The 20,844-nt window shown below is 42.9% G+C and overlaps 1 protein-coding gene across 1 annotated transcript in view; it reads right to left on the reverse strand.

The window, feature by feature from the left end:
• Nucleotides 1-3,780: 3,780 nt before the first annotated feature.
• Nucleotides 3,781-20,844, reverse strand: part of thop1 (thimet oligopeptidase 1) — a 40,256-nt gene continuing 23,192 nt past the window's right edge. Inside the window, exons 3-14 of the mRNA XM_070554388.1 lie at nt 19,887-20,035; nt 19,256-19,363; nt 14,793-14,895; nt 14,301-14,458; nt 14,030-14,165; nt 13,814-13,956; nt 13,498-13,721; nt 13,155-13,356; nt 12,891-13,077; nt 6,504-6,632; nt 6,155-6,291; nt 3,781-4,061 (exon numbers count right to left, since the gene is read on the reverse strand). Coding sequence (XP_070410489.1) covers nt 3,906-4,061; nt 6,155-6,291; nt 6,504-6,632; nt 12,891-13,077; nt 13,155-13,356; nt 13,498-13,721; nt 13,814-13,956; nt 14,030-14,165; nt 14,301-14,458; nt 14,793-14,895; nt 19,256-19,363; nt 19,887-20,035 — 1,832 coding nt within the window. The 3' untranslated portion in view covers nt 3,781-3,905. The remainder of the gene's footprint in view (nt 4,062-6,154; nt 6,292-6,503; nt 6,633-12,890; nt 13,078-13,154; nt 13,357-13,497; nt 13,722-13,813; nt 13,957-14,029; nt 14,166-14,300; nt 14,459-14,792; nt 14,896-19,255; nt 19,364-19,886; nt 20,036-20,844) is intronic.

A 20,844-nucleotide genomic window follows, 5' to 3' on the forward strand; every position in this document is an offset into this window, starting at 1 on the left:
ATTACAAATCTTTGTTCCCAGATGACGGATTGATCTTATTCTTGGATTTTACGAAAGCATTTGACTCTGCTGAACACAGGTTTATATTTAAAGCCCTACAATTCTTTGGCTTTGGTGAAAAATTCTTAAATATAATCGCTATGTTACATAAAGATATTAATAGTTCTGTTTCACTCTCTAATGGAACCTGCCCTAGATTTCAAATTTCAAGAGGAATCAGACAAGGATGCAGTCTTTCCCCCCTCTTATTCATTTTAGTCACTGAGCTGCTCACTATTCATCTAAAGTCCAAGGTCTAAATATAAATGATAATTCTATCCTAGTTAGTCAATTAGCGGATGATACAACCCTGTTCTTAAAAGACAGAAACCAAATCCCAACAGCTTTAAAAACAATTAAATTATTTTCAGAGGCATCAGGACTAAATCTCAATATTGATAAATGTGAACTAATAAAAATACATGAAGGCCCGGAGACCTCCTTGTTTAACATCCCAGTTAAAAAAGAAGTCTGCTATCTAGGAATTTATATTACAAATGTTCCAAGTGATAGAAACCAGAAGAACTTTCTGAACACAGTAGAAAAAAACAACAAGAAAAATTTAAACAGTTGGCTTCAAAGAGATCTGACAGTATTTGGAAGAACTCTTCTAGCAAAGATGGAATCCATTTCTAGACTGATATACCTGCTCAATCATTGGCCATATCTCCTAAAATTATTAAAGAAATAAATAAAATGAATTTTGATTTTTATATGGAAGAACAAAAATCACTACATTCGAAAAAAGTGATTTAATTAAGAATTATGAAGATGGTGGTATAAAAGCTATAGATTTTGAAATTTTGAATGGAGTATTAAAAATTAAATGGCTTAAATCCTTCTTAATAGAGAGGAAATTTGGCATACAATTCCGAAATTTATATTTGAAAAAGTTGGAGGAATGGAATTCCTATTAAGATGTGATTTTGAAATCCCGAAGTTGCCTCTCAAACTTTCTGAATTCCACAGACAAGTCCTTTTTTTTGGAAAAATGGTTTTCAAACATAGCTTCAGCCCACATGTTCCGGTATGGAATAATAGAACTATTTTGGATAGAACCAAAACCATATTTGTAAAAAGTTGGATGAACAGACAGAGGAATTTGGTCAGTGACACATATTTTAGACGAAAATGGAAATATTCTTTCACTTAGGAACTTCAATCCCAAATATGATGTTGACATTTCTGAAAATGAATATAATAAGGTGATTAAAAATATCCCAAGTGCTGTGGTTCATCTAGTTAAAGCTTCTATCGGTTATATATTTAACCCTAGACTCAAAATATTAGCAGTTGATGGGATAGAAATTTTCAATAAAAAATGTAATAATATTTTCCTGAGAAACAAATTAAACAAAACCTTTTATCCAAACCCAATACTCCGATTCTCGTTACTACATAACTTTTCAAAAGAAGAAATTAAAATTTTGAGAATCAACTATCGAAAATTCTCTTTACCCCCAAAGTATAAAGAAGTCCATTTTAAAACCTTGAATGATATTTACCCATCTAACCATTTTATACAAACTAGATTTAAGTTCAATGTGGATAAATGTTACTTATGCAAACAAAACGATGAATCGACCAAACATCTTTTCTATGAATATTAGAAAATTTTAATGATGTGGAATTCACTCCAGGATTGGCTGAACTCCAATCAAATTTATATAAACAATTTCACAGTTGAAGATATCTTATTTGGCATTATACTAAAAGATAAAAATAATGATTTTCTAATTAATAATTTCATAATCATAACAAAATTTTTCATACACAAATGCCGATATCTCAAAAATCCACCTACGTGGAATAATCTCAAAAATGAAATTAAACTGTCGAGATCCTTAGGTAAAATGTCCACCCCCAATGCGAAAAAGCTTTATAATTTCATTATTAACACTAATCTCTAACCGCTTTTTGGATATACACAATAGACCTTGTTTGCTCTTTAACTTCCCCCTTGTAAAACTTTTATTTATATACACATATAATTTGTGTTTTCATGCTGTCTTACTTGTATTCTTTCATGTTCTATTTTTGTCTTGAATTTTTATTTATTTATTTATTTTTTGTTTATTGTCTTCCTACCATACCAAGTTGAATTGTATCTACAAAATGCAAGTTGAGATGAACACTGACTTCAGAGCTACTCTGTAATGTCATTCTGCTAACAAATTTTGAAATGTAGTCGCTTTTGTTCGTTTTGCAAATGTTCAATAAAAGTTCTTAAAAAAAAAAGACTAGCTGTCTCCGTGACCGTGATTGGTCAGATGACGACTCGTGACCCACTAACAAAGATGGTTTGTGAAGAGGATGAACACTCCTCGTTTTTGTGAAACTGATTCTGAAACCCGACCAAGTACTCACCTTCCTAAAACAAAATCTCTGATTCCTCTGAACGTTATATGTAGCTTCATAAACAGCAATTTTCACCAAAAAGCGTCAACTTTGCACGTTTGAGACGTCATACTGGTAGGGTTGGGCATCGTTTGATTTTGTACGATTCTGATTCCTCGTTTCAATTCCAGTTCCTATCGATTCCGATTCTTTGAAGACATGACATGTTTACATGAGCCAGCTAACCACAGGTCCTACTTGATGAAATAATCTTAACTTCAACATGAATTTTAACTCTCTGAACAACAACGTGCACCTTCATGCCACCACAGAGAAGCCGCTCTAGCATGATGACTTTAATTATTCTACAGGTTATTGTTCAGCCTTCTCACACACACACACACACACACACACGCGCGCGCTCACACACACACACACACACACACACGAGTGTTGGTGGGCGGCTGCGTCTGACTGCTGACGCTCCGTGTGTGTTTTTATTTCTGCAGTGAGACAAACTCACCTCACACCGTCCAGAGTTTGTTCTTTAGGCTTCTATTAAATCCACCGTGTTGACGTATTTAACACGTTTCCTCTACGCTGCAGGAGTTAAAGTTTACATCACGGAGTAAAAGTTCAGCAGACACGTTTGTTTATATCTGGGTGGGGGGAGGGGGGACTCGTGCTCCACACAGACAGCTGCTGTGATCAGCTCTGAAAAATGATGATCACAATTTGCAGATCACGTTTATTTTTCACGGAGATCGGCCGCGGATTCCTCTTCCGTCTGCATTTGGTCCCGGTTCCAGTCGATGCTCGACACCCAACCCTACATACTGGACATTCAAAATGCTGGGAAGACTTTCGCTTTCGGCTGTTCCCTTCAGGCATCAACAAAGTAAGTCACTGGTCTCCATTGTTTCCCAGTTGGCCAGTAGCCGTCCCAGTTTACAGTGTAGTCAGACAAAAGCGCGGATCGCCAGCCGACATAGAAAGATATGCTAATAGAGGTTATGCAGGGTGAAGTTAGCCTGCCGGCCGAGGCATCGCCTGCCTGCTCCGTCCCGGGAAAAGCGTTGCTAGCAGCTGCATATTGAGGGAGTAAACAACGTAAAATAAGAGCAACGCTGCTACTTTTAAATACTTTCATAATATAAACATGTTTATTCATCAGTGTGCTTCCTAAACTAGGGAAAGTGAAACTTAAAAGGACAACTTGAATGTGTTTTCTTATTTTAATGCTATTTTTATTTTATTTGAATGAAGTATTGGATCGGGACTCGGTATCAGCAGATGCTCTAAATCACGATCAGGAGCAGGAAAACGCGATCGGAACATCCCTAATCATCCTCACTCCATCTTGACTTTTTGATGTCCGTAACTTCACAGATTATCAGACACAAGTCCTCTCAAGCCTCTTTATTCTCAGCACCGCTTCCTAAACATTTTACAGGATTCTTCTGCAAAATGCCAGTCCACAGCTCTGAGCGGGGGAAGGGCGGATTTGAGCAGAGAAGGCTGCTGATTGGTTAGCAGGCACAAGGCGTGGTGGCGCCCACAGTTAGCCCTTTGCTCAAGAGGAATGCTTCTTGTTTGGGTTCCCGCCCGAGGAACTTCTTCAACATCTCGGAGGCGTCCTCGGAGCCGCCGGGCTGCAGGATGAACTTCCTGTAGTCCAGACCCACCTGAGGGACCAATCAGGAGACAGAAAGTCTGCATCAGTCACATTTACAGTTATTGTCTGAACTAAAAAAAAGAAATACGCAACATTGTAAAAAACTGTGGAAACAAACGATCAACCGATTTTCAGGACCTGGACACGATAACTGTTGAAACCATCATAGAATCTGTCATTGAACCATTCACTTACATTTGTAATCTATTACTTTCTACTGGAAAATTTCCTGATGCAATGAAAACAGCAAAAGTCATTCCTTTGTACAAGAGTGGTGATAAACATAGTTTCAATAATTACAGGCCGGTGTCACTGCTTCCACAGTTTTCTAAAATATTGGAAAAAGTATTTGTATCAAGGTTGGATAAATTCATGGAAAAAATAATATTTTAAACAATGAACAATATGGGTTTAGAACTAAACATTCCACCGCAATGGCAATAATGGAATTAACGGATAAAATATCAACAGCAATTGACAATAAAGATGACTGTTAGTGTTTTCATTGATTTGAAAAAAGCTTTTGCGGTCATTGATCACTCAAGGTTACTTCGAAAATTAAGTCAGTATGGAATAAGAGGTGTGGCTCATCAATGGGTTAGAACTTATTTAGAAAAAAGGAAACAGTTTGTTCAGATAATGGACCATAAATCAAAATTATGTGGTATTAATTGCGGAGTGCCACAAGGGTCGGTCCTCGGACCAAAACTGTTCATTTTGTTTATTAACGACTTGGTAAATGTATCTAAGACACTCGGTACCATTCTGTTTGCAGATGATACAACACTGTTTTACTCAGGATCAAATATTGAGGAGGTGGCTAAAGTGATAAATGATGAACTGATTAAAATTAAAAACTGGTTTGATATAAATAGATTGACACTGAATTTTAATCAAACAAATTTTATACTGTTTAATAATAAAAAGAACAGTGATGTGTCATTGGAAATAGATGGGATTGAAATTCAAAGAGTAAAAGAAACTAAATTTCTTGGAGTTCTTATTGATGAAGACTTGTCATGGAAATCCCTTTTTAGTTACAGAAAAGGTAAAATTGCCAAATCCTTAGGAGTATTACATAAAGTCAAGTTTTTACTGACTAATTCTGGTTTGTTGGCATTGTACAATTCACTGATTGTTCCATACTTGACTTATTGTGTAGACATCTGGGGAGCAACATACAAAAACTATACACAACCCTTATTTATTTTACAGAAAAGAGCTCTGAGAATCATCAATTATAGTGGCTGTAGAGATCCATCCAAACCGTTGTTTATTAAATACAAATTACTGAAATTTCATGATTTAAAAGACGGGAAAATCATACAAACCGTGTATAAAGCCAATTTAGGTACTCTGCCAACAAACAATCAGGGGATATTTGAAAAGAGAACCAGTAACTACATGTTGAAAGAAACTGATGTGTTTACAAAACCTAGATTTAGAACTAAAATTAAGGAGTGGAATATATCTGTAAATGGTGTTAAATTATGGAATAACCTTAAAAGGGAATTTAAAAACTGTTATTTAATATATTCAAAAATGTACCAAATTGAGTTTACTAAATAATTATGAAAATGTAAATTAAATCAATGATCATGATCGCTCTGGAATGAAGAACAGGAAACAGTTTAAAATGAATGTGTGTGTGTCTGACTAATGGTAATTGTATATAAATAGATTATTTCTACTGGAAAAGGGGCAGAAATTATAAGATGGTTTTCTTCATTCTGCTCCTTTTTGTTCAAATTAGATTTTTTTGTTGTTATGTATTTCTTATTGTTTATATGTTTTGTTTGTTTTTATTTTGAATGAAATAAAAATAAAACAAAAAATGCTTTTCCTGAAAGAGAGAAACAAACAGCTTCTATAGGGACCCTGATCACTGGCAGCGATTGTGGTGACTGATGAGTGACCAGCAGAGGCCTCAACATTTCTGCAGACCTGGGTTTTGTTAGGAAACTAAAACTAGAAATTGGCTCCGGTGATTTTATTTTTCAGACACATCTAAACCAAACCTCTGATGTTATGATTAGACTCCATTTTATTGTGAAGGGACATTCCTGCTGCAGCTGGCTGAAGGTGTGGTGTGTCAGAGCTCACCCGGGGGTTCATGATGCCCTCCTGTTTGAAGCGGGCGTAGAACATGTCCATGGAGAAGACTTCGCTCCACAAGTAGCCGTAGTACTGCGCGTCATAGCCGCCTGCCAGATGTCCGAAGGTGGCTGGCATGTTGGTTTCTGTGAGACAGGAGTGCAGGTATGTGTGATGTCACTTCCTGGTAACGGTTGAGTCCCAATGGCTGGACTGGATTTTCTAGACTAAAGCCGTTGTGTGGGTCGTAGAACTGTTCGGGTTTGGTGACGAGAAAAACACGAGCGTTCGTGATATTTTTAAGGTGCTGAACGCTCGTTTAATCAACTCTAGTAGAAGTGTGTGTGTGTGTGTTGACCTGGAGATGGGGGGATTCCTAAGATGTCCACACATAGGCGTTCGTACTCCTCTGCAGGATCCAGTCCAGTCCTGGTGTGCAGAGCTTGATCCACTTTGGCCAGAACGATCTGCCGCAGATTGAACAGACCTGCAATCAGAATCAGAAAAAAGCTTTATTACCAGTGCTCCAGCGTCACGAAGCATAGGAACTTGACTCCGCAGCACAGCCTGACCAAGGTTACACACACACACATGTAGACAAAACAGATACAGGCAGACCACGAGAGCTGCCATGAACGGCACTCATTTCATTTAGATGAAAAGGGGACTACATGAGGATAAATTGGGGGAGGGAAAAAGGCATTCCAGAGTTACTCCCGACAGGGAGCAGCTTTGCTATGCAAAAAAACACCTCAAACATATAAACACGAACATCAACAGTTCACAACATGAGACTCCAATGGGGGGGTGTCTTGGATCCTGTTTCCCCCAGCGAGAGCAGCCATCCAAGGCGCTCTTCTACTGTACAGTCACAGGTGGGAGGGAGATCTTGGGAGAAGCAAAGAGCACATTGACTCCTCCAGTTGATGACCTCGCCAGGCTGAAGTCCACCAATCCGAAGGCAAGGGGGGTAGGTCGGGTTTTGACAGCATCTGTCTGCGTTCCTTCGTGGGGGTTTTAGTTGCTCGCAGCTCAAGGCTACCAGGGCGTCAGATTCAGATAACAAGACTTTGTTTGGGTCTCTGCCTTCAGTCTTTAAACTGATCCTTCCAGTCCTTCAGTGAAGCCAATTTTGGGTTTTTAAACTTGTCCATACGGTCCGGTGACTCTCTCCGAGATGACATCCATTTTGCGCACTAATACCGGTATCGCAGCTAGAACATTGTCCAGCTTACGATTCACCTTGAGTAACGTCCCAGTCTGAGAAGTCTCCACATGGACGGTGCTTTCCGTGGGTGCGGGTTGCCCTCCAATCGCTCCCGTCTTCCCAAATTTCCAGAAAACCAGATATCCTCCCACTCCAATCAGGAGAAATCCAGTGATCATCAGGCCAAATATCCACACGCCTTCGATGTCCTCAATGGACAGCTGGCTGAGGCATACGATCTTCCACTCCTTCCAGGAATCCAGCATATACCCCGCCGGGTGTGTGCCCTGTGGGCATGTGGGAGCCCCCTGCTCCGTTCTCATTGTTGAAAAAATCTCATCGATCGCATTGAATGACCAGTTTATCAAATCCATGGTTAGTAAAAATAGAGTTTTTCAGAAGAAATGCAGAGAAGCGCTCTGTGGGCCGACAGGACAAAGAGCCTTGGGAAAAAAGATAAGGGAGACAAAGAGGGAAGCGTCTGTACTCCTCGAGTGCCTTGAAGAAAAAAGAGTCACATGACACATGTCACATGACAAAGGTCACAGGTCACTGTCTGTGTGACAGCAATGTCTTTATTCATGAAAACCCACTAAACTACAAAGAAGTAACAATGTGTGACAGATCGCTGCAACATCCAAACTTTTGCTGTGAACTCGGTCTCGCTGGTCCACAGCTGCGCTCCGTGACAGCTCAGCTTCCTGTGTCCCTCTGCAGCAAAACGCTACTGAAGCATCCTTATCGGCTGAATATGTGAGATTTCCACCAACAGCAAAGGGATCTCATGTTTGTGTGTTTTATCTTTTATGTTCGTGAGCTCATCTCCTCTCAGCTCTCACAGATCACAGAATCACGGTTTTCACTATTTATCTGATGGTCTAAAAAGGAAGTTTACTTATTTTAAGCATAACTCCGGTTTAACTTGGGCTGTTCACGGAAATAAGAACTAGTGTGTAGTTTATAATCCACATTTTAAACATAAATCAAAACGAAGCTCAGAGAGGCGGAGTCTTGCTGCTGCGGCGTCCCAAAGGTGTGTTTTCATTGGTTGGTTGCAGACGGGAGTCGTAGGTTTTCAAGCAAGCTTGTAGACTGTTGGAGGCTGATTTGGTTATGAGACGGCTCAAAAAGCTGTCGCAGAGCCGGTCACACTGTACGTTCACAGCATGGTGCTCAGACATGCAAATCGCCCTGACGATCGTTTTCTGTCACAATCCTGCTCAGGACGAGGGATTTGGCTGAGAAAGACAAAAATCGCAGTGTGCTCCGCATGGACGTCACTAGGACTGAGATATGGGGGGGCTTAGCCCCAGGAGCTTGACCTTGAACGTTTTTTGTCACACCCTGCAAAAACTTTGTCAATTAATTCATATATGAAGAACATTTAACAAAACCTATTATTTGATCACTTTCTTTTCCTTTCCTACCTTTGTGCATTTTCTCTCTTCTTTTTATAAAAATAACACTTAATCAGTTCATTAGTGGGGTCTATGTTGAAGAAAGATTTTATGTAAGTCCATTAAAAATTAGATATGTTATATTTCCAAATAAAGCTATTCATTTCAGTCTACTGCACTTAACAGGGGCAAATGTTGTAGTCATTTATTTAATTTGTTTACTTACAACTTGTTTAATTATAAATGTTACTGAAATGTGACAATAAAGAACAAATGAATAATTATCAAACTTTTATTCTGCCAAATGAGTGTGCAGTTGACAGTTTTAATATATGAATAACACTGCTATGATATGGAATAAAGGAGTGTGTAATTAACTATTACAAGACAAAAAAATAACAGTATATATAAAAATATCCAGCAAGTAGTAGAACTTATAATACAGAAAGTCAACTATACAGATACAACTTGACATAAGGTTGCAGGTCACATGATAATTATAGTTGTTTTTATCTCAAGGTCTCTTACCTGTTCACTCCTAAATAGAAAACTGTTCCAATTTTGCTTGGGAACTTTGTGCTCAGGTAAATGCTCATAACGGTGCGCTCGCCCCTGATTTCTCTGTAGATCACTGACCTTGACCATGCAGATCTCCTCAGCATCAACCACCTGATCTCTCTCCTGTTCCTCACTCACTCTCTTAAAAAAGTCTTCGTATATCCATCTAGCCAACACACTGAAAAACATTTTCAATTTCTAATGCCAGAACAAATGCTACTATGCCATTTAGTTTTCACTCACAATAACTGAAACAGCCATTGGTGGATAGATGGTACAGAATATGGACAACTGTTAGCCTAATATAGCCCATGTTTGGTTGCTCATGATGATGGCATTTTCCATAACGTCACATTAAGCTGCCAAAATTTATGCTAAAGTTAGACGAGTACAATATCTCCTTTCTTTCCCATAGGTAAACATAGGAAATATTAAGCAATTGACAACCCACATGGAGAGAATTCATATAAACATATAGGTTTTAATATATGTTTTGATGTAGCTTTTGAATATATGTGACATGTATAAAACTGGCTGTTTACTATATTATAGATACATAATAGTCAATAATATTCCAACTCCAACCCAAACTCAGCTCAGAAAACCCCTAAAACACTCTGTGTGAGGAGTTTGCAGCCCCCTTCAGAGGGAAGGTAGACACCATCAGATGTAACATCCTCCCAACGTAACGTGGTTTTAGACACATCTGAGAGTCTACCTGAGGAAACACTGGACAGGTCTGTCCTGGTTGAAGCTGACAGTCTAGATCAAGTTTTCTCCTCAGTGAGAGCCACCACATGTGTCCTGGACCCTATTCCCACAAGGTTTTTTAAACACGTCTATGATTCTTTTAGAGATGAGGTTTTAACTATGATGAACGGCTCCCTTCAGACGGGGTCTTTCCTGCTGCTTTTAAACGGGCGGTGGTGAGGCCCCTGCTGAAGAAGAGCAATTTAGATTTTAATGATTTAAACAATTATCCACAGGTGTCCAACTTACCATTTTTAAGCAAAATTTTAGAAAAGCTTGTTTTAATTCAACTCAATGATTTTATCAACACCCATAATGTTTTAGAGAAATTTCAGTCTGGTCTTAGGGTGAACCACAGCACCGAGACGGCCCTTCTGAAGATTTTAAATGATTTTAGAGTAAATTATGACAAACGGAGGGTGACGGTGTTGGTTCTACTGGATCTAAGTGCTGTCTTTGACACAGCAGACCACACTGTTCTTTTAACTCGTTTGAAACGGATCGGCCTCTCTGGTGCTGTTCACCAATGGTTCACTTCCTACCTCACAGACAGGACTTTTATGGTGAATTTGGATACCTGTTCCTCTAGGGTTCATGGGATTACATGTGGTGTGCCCCAGGGTTCAGTTTTAGGCCCAGTGCTTTTTAACCTTCATATGCTCCCTCTTGGCAGGGTCATCAGGAGACACGGGGTGAATTTCCACAGTTACGCTGATGATACACAGCTGTACATCTCTGTGTCTCCCGATGACACACGGCCAATAGACACACTTTTTTATTGCATTTTTGACATCAAATCCTGGATGGCAGAAACTTTCTCCAGCTAAACCAGGACAAAACTGAAGTTTTAGTTATCGGTCCTGAGGCCCAGAGAGAGAGAGAAGCTTTTACCAAAATTACAATCACTGTCTCTTAATCCATCTGAACAAGTGAAGAACCTGGGTGTCATCTTTGACTCTGAGCTGACTTTTATCCATCATATTAAAAGTATCACCAAAATAGGTTTTTATCATCTAAAGAACATCGCCAGAGTCCGCCCCGTTCTCTCTCGGGCCGATACGGAGACACTGATGCGTGCTTTTATCACCAGTAGGATAGACTACTGCAATGCCCTGCTTTCTGCTCTTCCTAAAAAGAGGATTTCAGGTCTACAACTTCTACAAAACTCAGCAGCACGTGTCCTGACGAAGACCAGGAGGCGGGAGCACATTACTCCAGTTTTAGAATCACTGCATTGGCTCCCCGTATGTTTCAGGATTCATTTTAAATACTTTTAACAGTGTTTAAGTGTCTTAACGGTCTTGGGCCTTCTTATCTTTCAGAACTGCTTTTACCGTATGAACCCACGCGGTCTCTGCACTCCTCTGGCAGCCGTCTCCTTGTCATCCCTAGTCAGGACACATATTCACGGCGAGGCGTCCTAACAGGACTACGGTCCTCGCCTCTGGAACGAGCACCTGGAGGACCTCAGGGCTGCAGAGGACGTTCATGGTTTTAGAAACAGGCTCAAGACTCATCTTTTTATCTTAGCTCTTAACTGAATACTCTCACTTTTTAAATTAATTAATTACTTAGTTTATTCATGTATCTATTTTTTTATTTATTTCATGTACTCTTTCTTCATACGTGCTTTTTAATTTTTTTTACCATAAATTTATGATCAACATTATTTTAATATCTATATAACTTTTTATATTACAATTCTCATTTTAGCTCTTTGGATTTTATATTTTTAACCTTAATTTAACCTTTTTCCAGTGTTTCCTCTGTGGGAGCCCTCTGCCCCGGCGGCGGAGGTCGGCTGTGGCGGTCTGGGTGCTTTCCATGTGTGCCTGGGTGGTGGTGGGGGTCTCTGCCCTCCCTGCCCTGGGCGCCCGGTGTCAGTGCCTCGGCTGCTGCTGTGGATCTGCTGCTGCCGGGGCGGATGGCTCCCCTGATGGTTTCCTTATCCTTATCTTAGCTGGTCTGGCTCATCTGATCTCAGCCCATCGTGTTTTGTTTTTACCATGGGGAAGGGGGCATGTATGAATGTGTGCGTGTGTGTGTGTGTGTGTGTGTGTGTGTGTGTGTGGGTGTGTGTGTGTGGGTGGAGGAGTGTTGTGAAGGTTTTTTTATTGTCAGACTGTTTTTAAAATTCTGGCGATGGGAGGGAATGTGTGGCCTTTTTAATTTGTTAAGCACTTTGAGTTGCATGTATTGCAGGATTAAGTGCTGTATAAATAAAGTTGATTGACTGATTGATGATTGATTCCGGGCACGTCCAGCCGGGAGGAGACCTAAAGAAAGGCCAAGGGCACATTGGAGGGACAATGTCTCTCACCTGGCCAGGGAGAGTCTTGGGATTCCCCCAGAAGAGCTGGCTCAAGTAGCTGGGGAGAGAGGTCTGGACCTCTCGACTTAGGCTACTGCCCCCGTGACCCGACTCCGCATAAGCAGAAGAAAATGGATGGATGGACGGATGGACGGACGATATCGTTCTTTCGGTCACTACCCAAAGCTCGTGACCATAGGTGAGGGTAGGAAAGTAGATCGACCGGTAAATCGAGATTTTCGCCTCCCAGCTCAGCTCTCTTCACCACGACAGACCGGTACAACGCCCGCATCACTGCAGACGCAGCACCAATCCGCCATTCACGAAACAGCTGACACAAAAGAATAATTGGAACCTTCCAACTACCAGACTAATGACATCTATTTTCAGCTTCAGAAACATCCTCCAGAAAATTGGTTTCCACTGAAACAGGAACCCGATCAGAGAGTTTAAGAGCTGAAGCTGGTTCTGTATAAACTCCAGGTGGTGGTGAGCTAATACCAGAACTCCAACGCTACGTACCGGTGTTGGCCAGCCGGGACTTGATGAGCTTGTCAAGCAGCTCGTCTGGGATGGGCTTCCCGGTCTTGTAGTGTTTGGACATCCTCTGCAGAGGTTCCTTCTCCCAGACCCAATTCTCCAGCATCTGAGATGGAGCCTCGACAAAGTCCCGCTCCACGTGCGTCCCACTGAACATGGCATAGTCAGCCTGCAGACACAAGAGCTTCCCATCACTATTTAACTCCAACCCGTCTGCAGAGAGACGGGACAGAACCGTCCACTTACCTGAGCGCAGAGCTGGTGCATGACGTGTCCGAACTCGTGGAAGTACGTCTCCACCTCATCGTGCTGCAGCAGAGATGGTGCGTCGGCTGTCGGCTTGCTGAAATTGGCCACCATGGCTGCCACAGACATCTGCCGAGTTCCGCTGGGCAGCAGGCAGCCAGGCTGCAGGCCAAAGCAGGCGGCATGACCGTACTTCCCCTCCCTGCATGGAGAACCAAGACCAGCTCAGAAAGGACCAAAGGTGGACTTGCTGCACAAACATTTGGTTAGGGTTCATCTCTGCAGATCTTCTACATTTACTGATTCTGTCCTTTAGGTGAACTTTGTGAGAGGCGGTTCTGACCGAGGGAAGAGGTCCAGGTAGAACTGTCCGACCATCTGACCACTGCTGCGGTCTTTTACACAGTACAAGGTGACGTCAGGATGCCAGACCGGAGCCGAGTCCACCAAGTGGAACGTCAGACCCAGCAGCTCCTGATAGATGTCTAGTAGACCCTGAGTAACCACTTCCATCGGGAAGTACTCCTTCAGCAGGTTCTGATCCACCGCATACTGGGTCTCCTCCACCTGAAAAGCACAAGGGGGACAATCTGATTGGCTCCTCCTAACAGATAAGCATCAGCATCCGCAACAAGCTGAGGACAGAGGACACATCTCACCTGAGTCATGAAGTAACGAGTGTCCCACGCGTGGAGTTTCCCATCAAAAGTAAAGCCTCGCTTTTCACACTCCTTCTCCTTCAGCCAGAGGAGGGCTGCTCGCTCCTCCTCACCCAGAGGCTTCAGCTTCCGGGCTAGGTCCTCTGAAAGATGGAGGAGGAGGGGTGAGCGGTGGAGGAATCTAGCTGAAATGGACCATCGCGGTTCTGGACTCACCCAGGAACCCGGCCACCTGCTTCCCAGACTTGGCCATGTTCATCTCCAGGACAAAGTCAGCATGAGTAACGAACCCCAGCAGAGAACTCTTCTGAGCTCTGAGCTTCACCAGCTGCTTTAGGATCTCAGAGTTCTCCTGCAAACACAGAGGGAGGAGGAGGGGCTTCTTGGTCCAGATCTGCTCAGGTACCAGGACCGAAACCGATCTTCCTCACTGAAGAAAAAGGAGAAACTAGAGGGCAGCCACCCTGAGGAATCTCCTCCTGCTCACCTCCTTGCAGCGGGAGTTGAAGGCCTCCTCCAGCTTCCTGCGAGTTTCTGGGACAAAACATTTCTTCATGGTGGGGAAGTAGTGAGGATACTTCAGTGTGATCTTCAATTTGTCTCCATTCTTCTCCAGAGAGTTCAAGAAGTCCTCAGGAAGTCCCCCTGAAACGGGTTCAGCGTTAGCCTGTAAACCATACACGGCCTGCATCTGTACAGCGCCTTTCAGAGTCCGAGGACTCCAAAGTGCTTTACACTACAGTGCATCATTCATCCATTCACTCCCTGGTGATGAGCTACAATGTAGCCACAGCTGCCCTGAGGTGCACTCACAGACGTACAGTTGCTGTTCAGACCAGCAGGTGAGGAGGGTTACGTGTCTTGCCCAAGGACACAATAGCAGCATGTACGTAGCTGGGATGGATCCTACAACCCTCAGATTACTGGACCGGCTGCTCTACCTCCTGAGCTGTTGCTGCTCTTGTAGTCCTGGACTTACCCAGCTCGTCTCTGGTGAAGGTCAGGCTGGTTGTGTCCTCATTAAGGTTCTTATTGAAGTCTATGCACAGGTTGCTCAGTTTCTTCTTGATGCTCTTGATTTCCTGTTTGATGATAAAAATCATAGATTTGATGTAAAAGCACCTTTAAAGACCGCCAAGGACACGTTAGAACACAGCAGATAAAACAGAGCAAGGACAACAGAAGCACTGAACACCAAGACGGTAGATGGTTTAGGCTCGTCTGAACAGGTGGGTTATTAAAAGTGGAAGAGAACGAGTGGGGGAGAGATTTCCAGAGGTGGGGAGCAGACCAGCTGGGTGCTCTACTCCCCATGGTGACGAGGCGGTCGGGGGAGCAGCAGAGGAGTGGTGAACAAGATCATAAATGTAAAATGGAGCCAGGTTCTGAAGAGCTTTGAAGATGATGATTATAAACTGACTGACTGATGGGAAGCCAGTGTAGTTGTTGCAGGACGGGGTGATGTGACCAGGCTGTGGACAAGGGTGCATTTTAACGCATGCGTAACTCATTATCAGTCTGGATGCCGTGGAGTAATCATCTCCTCTGACTGCAGCTCAGAACCACCGCTCCAGCCGAGGAGCACACAGTAGTCTCAATGAGACGGCAGGAAGCTGTCCTATCAGAGTCTCCTAAAGAAACGATGCTCATGGCCGCCTTTGATTAACGATGTGGGGGGGACAACCCTCCACGTGGTCAGAGACACCTGCGTTCCTTAGAGGGCTATGTTAACACAAGCTGGCCGTGCGGGGGTGGGCAGACGCTACCAAGACTGGACCGGGCCAGGCTGCTCGTTTATTTATGATGAGATGGTTAAGTGGAGAGGCTTCAGACTCTGGGTGGTTTTCCAAGGGACGATGCAGCCTGGAACGGTTCAGCACAGCATGGGTAAAGTCTGCTCACCTGAGCGTGGTTGTGTTTCCCAGCTAGCGAAGTGTCCCCTCATGGTCTTTACTCCACACATGAACAGCACGAGGGGATCAGTAAACAGCGTAAGGTAGCTTGTACGCTCCACAGAAACAACTCAGCACAAAGATGGTGCTGTTGCTGGACTTTCTGCTCAGTTGTATGACTTTTTATCAGACCGAACCAGGAAATGGCAGCAGGCTGAAAATTCCAGGGCACCTAGTGACTCCGCCCCCTAGCCAATCAGCGGCCATAATCACGATGCTGGCCCGACTCAGCCTTGCCAGGCACCTCAAAGAGGCTGGCACTATAAATTGGGAAAAAGTAGAGGGAAAATACCGAACCGTGTCCTTGGGAACAGTGGTCGGGCTGAGCTGCACCGGTCCGAGTTAGTCTGAGTAGCGCTCCGGGACCAAGTCAGTCTACCTGGACCAACCCTCTTCATTTTTCTCTGGATTTCTTATTCACCATGGCTCTGGGTAGTTGTTTATAAATGTAGTTGGAGCGTGTCAAAGGTCAAGTTTTCATCAACATGAACAGAAATTAACTTTTCACTTAAACATCTTTGGTACGTTCTTACTGAGTCTAGTTTCTAATTCCAGTTTTGGTTCTTTTTAAAACACAGAAAGGTTTCTCTTTACCTCACTAACGTTTCGTTTGCGTCTGCAGACTTCCTCAGGCTGACGCTGATGGTGGCGTCACTTCCTACTCCATTTATCTGCGGGCAGCAGAGGACGTTGTCGCCCTCTGCTGCCCGCTCTCCCCTCTCAGACGATGCAGTCCCATGCGCGGTCCAGCGTGTAAACTCCATCGTCTCTGTTCATGGTCCCACATCCACGTCTCCTTATCTCGATTGCTTCTTTTATCCATCTTTTGTATTTCTGTTGTTCGGTGGTTATGATCCGTGTGTTGTCCCAGTCCATTACACGGTTTTCTCTTGTGCAGTGGTCTGTTACGGCTGACTTTTTTATTGTACTTTCTGCTTCTTCTTTTGCTGCTCTTGTGTGTTTTCCACTTGTTTCTTTCTTGCACTCCTTTCTATGTTCTATTGTTCGTGTGTTGAGTTGGCGTCCGGGTTCTCCTATGTATGTTTTACTGCAGAGTTTGCATGGGATTTTGTAAACGACTCCACATTTAAGTCCAGCTGGTATTTTGTCTTTTGGGTGTACTAGTCTGTTTCTAACTGTTGTGTATGGCTTTGTTGGTGTGTTTATGTTGTGTTTTTTCATTGTTGCTCTTATTTTTACTGTTACGCCTCTGATGTATGGTAGGGTTATCACTGGTTCTGGTTCTTGTCTTTCTGGGTTTCTGGTTCTTTGCTTTGGGTGTTCTTTTCTGTTGTTGTTTGTTGTTTTCCTTTGTTTATTGCCCATGTCGGGTATGCGCAGGTCTTTAAAGCGTGTTGTATGTGTTTGTCCTCTTGTTTACGGTCTCTCTCTTCTGTTATTATGTTTGCTCGGTGATAAAATGTTCTGATTACTGACATGTTGTGTATGGTGGGGTGTTCTGATGTCCATGATAGATATGGGTCTGTGTGTGTTGGTTTCCTGTATGTGTTTATGTTTAGGGTCCCGTCGGTCTGCCTGGTGATTTTCATATCCATAAATGCTATGCTGCCTTCTGTTTCTAACTCATAAGTGAACTTTATGTTGCCCGTGTCGTCAGTGTTATTCAAGTGTTGTGTTAGTGTTTCTGTTGGTCCTTTTGGTATGATTTATTTATTTTTTTATTTTTTTAGGAAGAGGGTCAATACATATTAATGAACATTTCAATAAATGTAAATATGCCAGATTATAGCCTTGGGCTAATTTCCTCCGGCAGGTTGATGTTAGACACAAAGTAGTGGAAACATACAGAGATAGTATTTACAAGTCATGTGACAGAGACAAAAACTGTCATCCCGTTATACTAACACAAACAAATGTCAAGGAAAGTGGACACAGAGGACAGCATAGATAACAATAACGGAAACACATCAATTATGTTGCACAAACCCCGATACTGCATATGCCCTGACGGTCGTGAGATTACATTCACCCATTACACTAGCAGTTGTTTCCCTTTTAATACTGTACCAACTCTTTTCCCGGACAAATAAAAATATAAGTATTAGACATGATCACATGTTTGTGCGTCCCTCAGCCGCCCTTTTAAAGATGTTTACACTGGTACTGAACTGTGAGCAGGCCCCCGTATGCGACATGAGAGTCAGCTTGGCCTGGTGGACACTGGTTGCTGTTTGGTTTACATCATTTTTGTTCTGTATCTCGATGGTCACCTTACACCTTTAGTTTCTAGTTTTAATATTCAATATTCCCCCTACTTAGTATTTCCTGGTTAGCTTTCTAACCTACTCCACATTACAGAAAATTCCTGTTACCTTACAATGTGTGTGGTACTTTGTATAAACCTGGTTTATGCGTCTGCACAGAGACCCACAACGCCACCATCCATCGTTCCAAGGGCTCTCCAGCAGGCTCGCAAGGACGGACGGAGTCGAGCCCACGTTTCTAAACATTCACTGAACGAGATGGAGAGCTCAAGCTTGTGATTGGTCAGGACTTCCTTTAAAGGCATCAACAGCATCGCCGTTGCTCCCTCAAATAACAAAGTGAGCCGACAATATCTAGTGGCAGACACGGAGCAGCTTGAAGAATACCTCGCATGGATAGGTTTTAGTCACCTGTGACTGGAGGAGTGAAAAGATACGTAGCAAGCATTTTCTTCCTGGATGGAAACAATGGGAAGTGTGGGTTTAGAGGTGGCGAGAGCATGAAGAGGTGGAGGAGAATGAAGGATTAGTCTGTCTGAGTTAAAAAGTCTCTTAAACGTAAAAAAACACAATATAAACTAAATGGATGGGATACATGACAGGATACCACAGAAAAGTGCTACGCCCTCTGGTGGCCTGGCAGGTAACTGCTTTTAAACACTCGTCAGGAGACGGAGAGGTCCGCCAGTCCTCTATTTTGTGGGGCAAAGACAGAAGCATAAACTAGGCTTTAATATTCCATGTTCTCTTGTAACTAGAAGTTCCTAGTTACCGTTCTTTAGTAATGCCCTGATACCTTCTCATACACTGTACTAGCTTTGCTGATTGGTTTACGTTATTACTGTACCCCCGGTCCTCTGATGGATTAGGTGTTACGGTTAGGGTCCCTAGCCTGATTTTCATGTTTGTTTATTTTCATTTGGATTTCCGGATGAGTTCAGTAATGTCTTGGACTAAGGGGAGGATTAAGCTGTGGGAGGTGGGGAGGGGGCGTGATGTCCACTCCAGTGTCTGAAGCACCCTGAAAGGTCAGGTGCTGATGGATGTCAAAGACTTTAAGTAGAAGATGGATGAAGGTGCAGATAAGATGGACATGAAATCAGAATTTCAGCAGAACTGTCTGGGCCAGACAGGATTACCAGGAAACTTCTAGGCAGGAGTGTGTCAGAACAAAGTTTAGGTTGTGGCTTCAACCTTTTTACAACCAAAACACCGTTTGAGCAGGAGAGCAAGCTGTTAGGATAACAAATGGGAAGCTGCTTCACCTCCTGCGTCTCCTTGGGCAGGTGGAGGCCATTCCTCCGCCCCAGTCGGATCAGTCGCTCCATGTAGCGCCTCGCCTCCGGAGAGATGCTTCCAGAATCTAGGATCTTCTGCAGAAGGAACAAAAAAGAAGCAAACCACTCTTCACTTATCATCATCATCATCATTATAGATCACAAAGCTGTTATTAAGCCAGTAGAAACCAAAACATTTACAAGACAAATCAGGAAACAAACGTCATCAGGAGATGAGTCTGGGGGCTCAATAGACACTGAATCTAAAACCGGAGTTTTCCTCTCCACTGTCGCTGCATGCTTGCTTAGTATGAGGATTGCTGTAAAGACTCCGACACTAGTCAGTGACTCGATGTGACCTGCTGGGTTCCTTATGTAGGAAACTTGTTACTGATCTGCTTAATGACCTGACCTGTGTTGTATGTTTACTTTGTGAAGGTCCTTGAGACGACTCCGGTCGTGATTTGGCGCTTTATAAAGAAAAAAGAGACGGGGCTCATGGATGAGGATAACTCCTAGCTTTAGGATCAAACATCACCAGTTTTTAAGGACCTGGAGGACCTACTGATTTATATAAACCAGTGTGCCAGTTGGTGGAAACCCTACGACATCATTTTACCTCCAGAGCGACGATCCTTTGGTAGACATCCTCCCTCATGCTCATCTCTACGTCGAACTCAGACAACTGCTTGTCGGCCTTGGTGCTTGCTGCACGGACCTCCTTACTGGGAGATACGTGTTGTGGGAAGTCCAGCATGTTCCTCTGTACTGAGACACGGAGGGCAGAGTCAACGTCAGTGGGGGTGGGCTTTTAAAAACCACAGGGGCTTGTGTAATTAGGGGAATATGGAGGAACACACACAAGGTTTCCATATCTCCAATAGGCTAGCAGCTTGGTGAGAAGAGATCAGCTGTTGGAATAATACAATCTCTCTCAACACGGGGCTATTTATGCAATATAATCACCAACACTATAAATGCTTACATGCACAGATGAACACACTATATATATTTATTTAACATTTATTCAGAGCAGTAACATTATGAGATGTGCCATCTCACTTTCATGGGGTCTTCTTAAACAAAACAGCAGCAGAACGCATCCATGAGCACACACCATTAATGAGAAGAACAATAATTTAAATAACTAAAAGAGATTACACCACACACACACACACACACACACACACACACACACACACACACACACACACACACACACACACACACACACACACACACACACACACACACACACACACACACACACACACACACACACACACACACACACACACACACACACACACACACACACACACACACACACACACACACACACACACACACACACACCAGCCCACATAGTTCAGTCCCCATCAGTTTCCAGTACAACATCACATCGAAGCAGAAACATGATGTTTTCTCCAAAGCGCGGTTCATCAGAGCACTGATGTGAACATTCTTTACTTTAACACTATGTGTAGAGTTATTCTGCATTGCCCCAATAGGACACATTACTGTGTGGTACCATACCATTGTATTTGTGAAGTGCTTTCAACACAGCAGTTACAGCT

Source organism: Nothobranchius furzeri, chromosome 8 (genome assembly GCF_043380555.1).
Source record: "Nothobranchius furzeri strain GRZ-AD chromosome 8, NfurGRZ-RIMD1, whole genome shotgun sequence".
NCBI classification, from domain to species: Eukaryota; Metazoa; Chordata; class Actinopteri; order Cyprinodontiformes; family Nothobranchiidae; genus Nothobranchius; species Nothobranchius furzeri.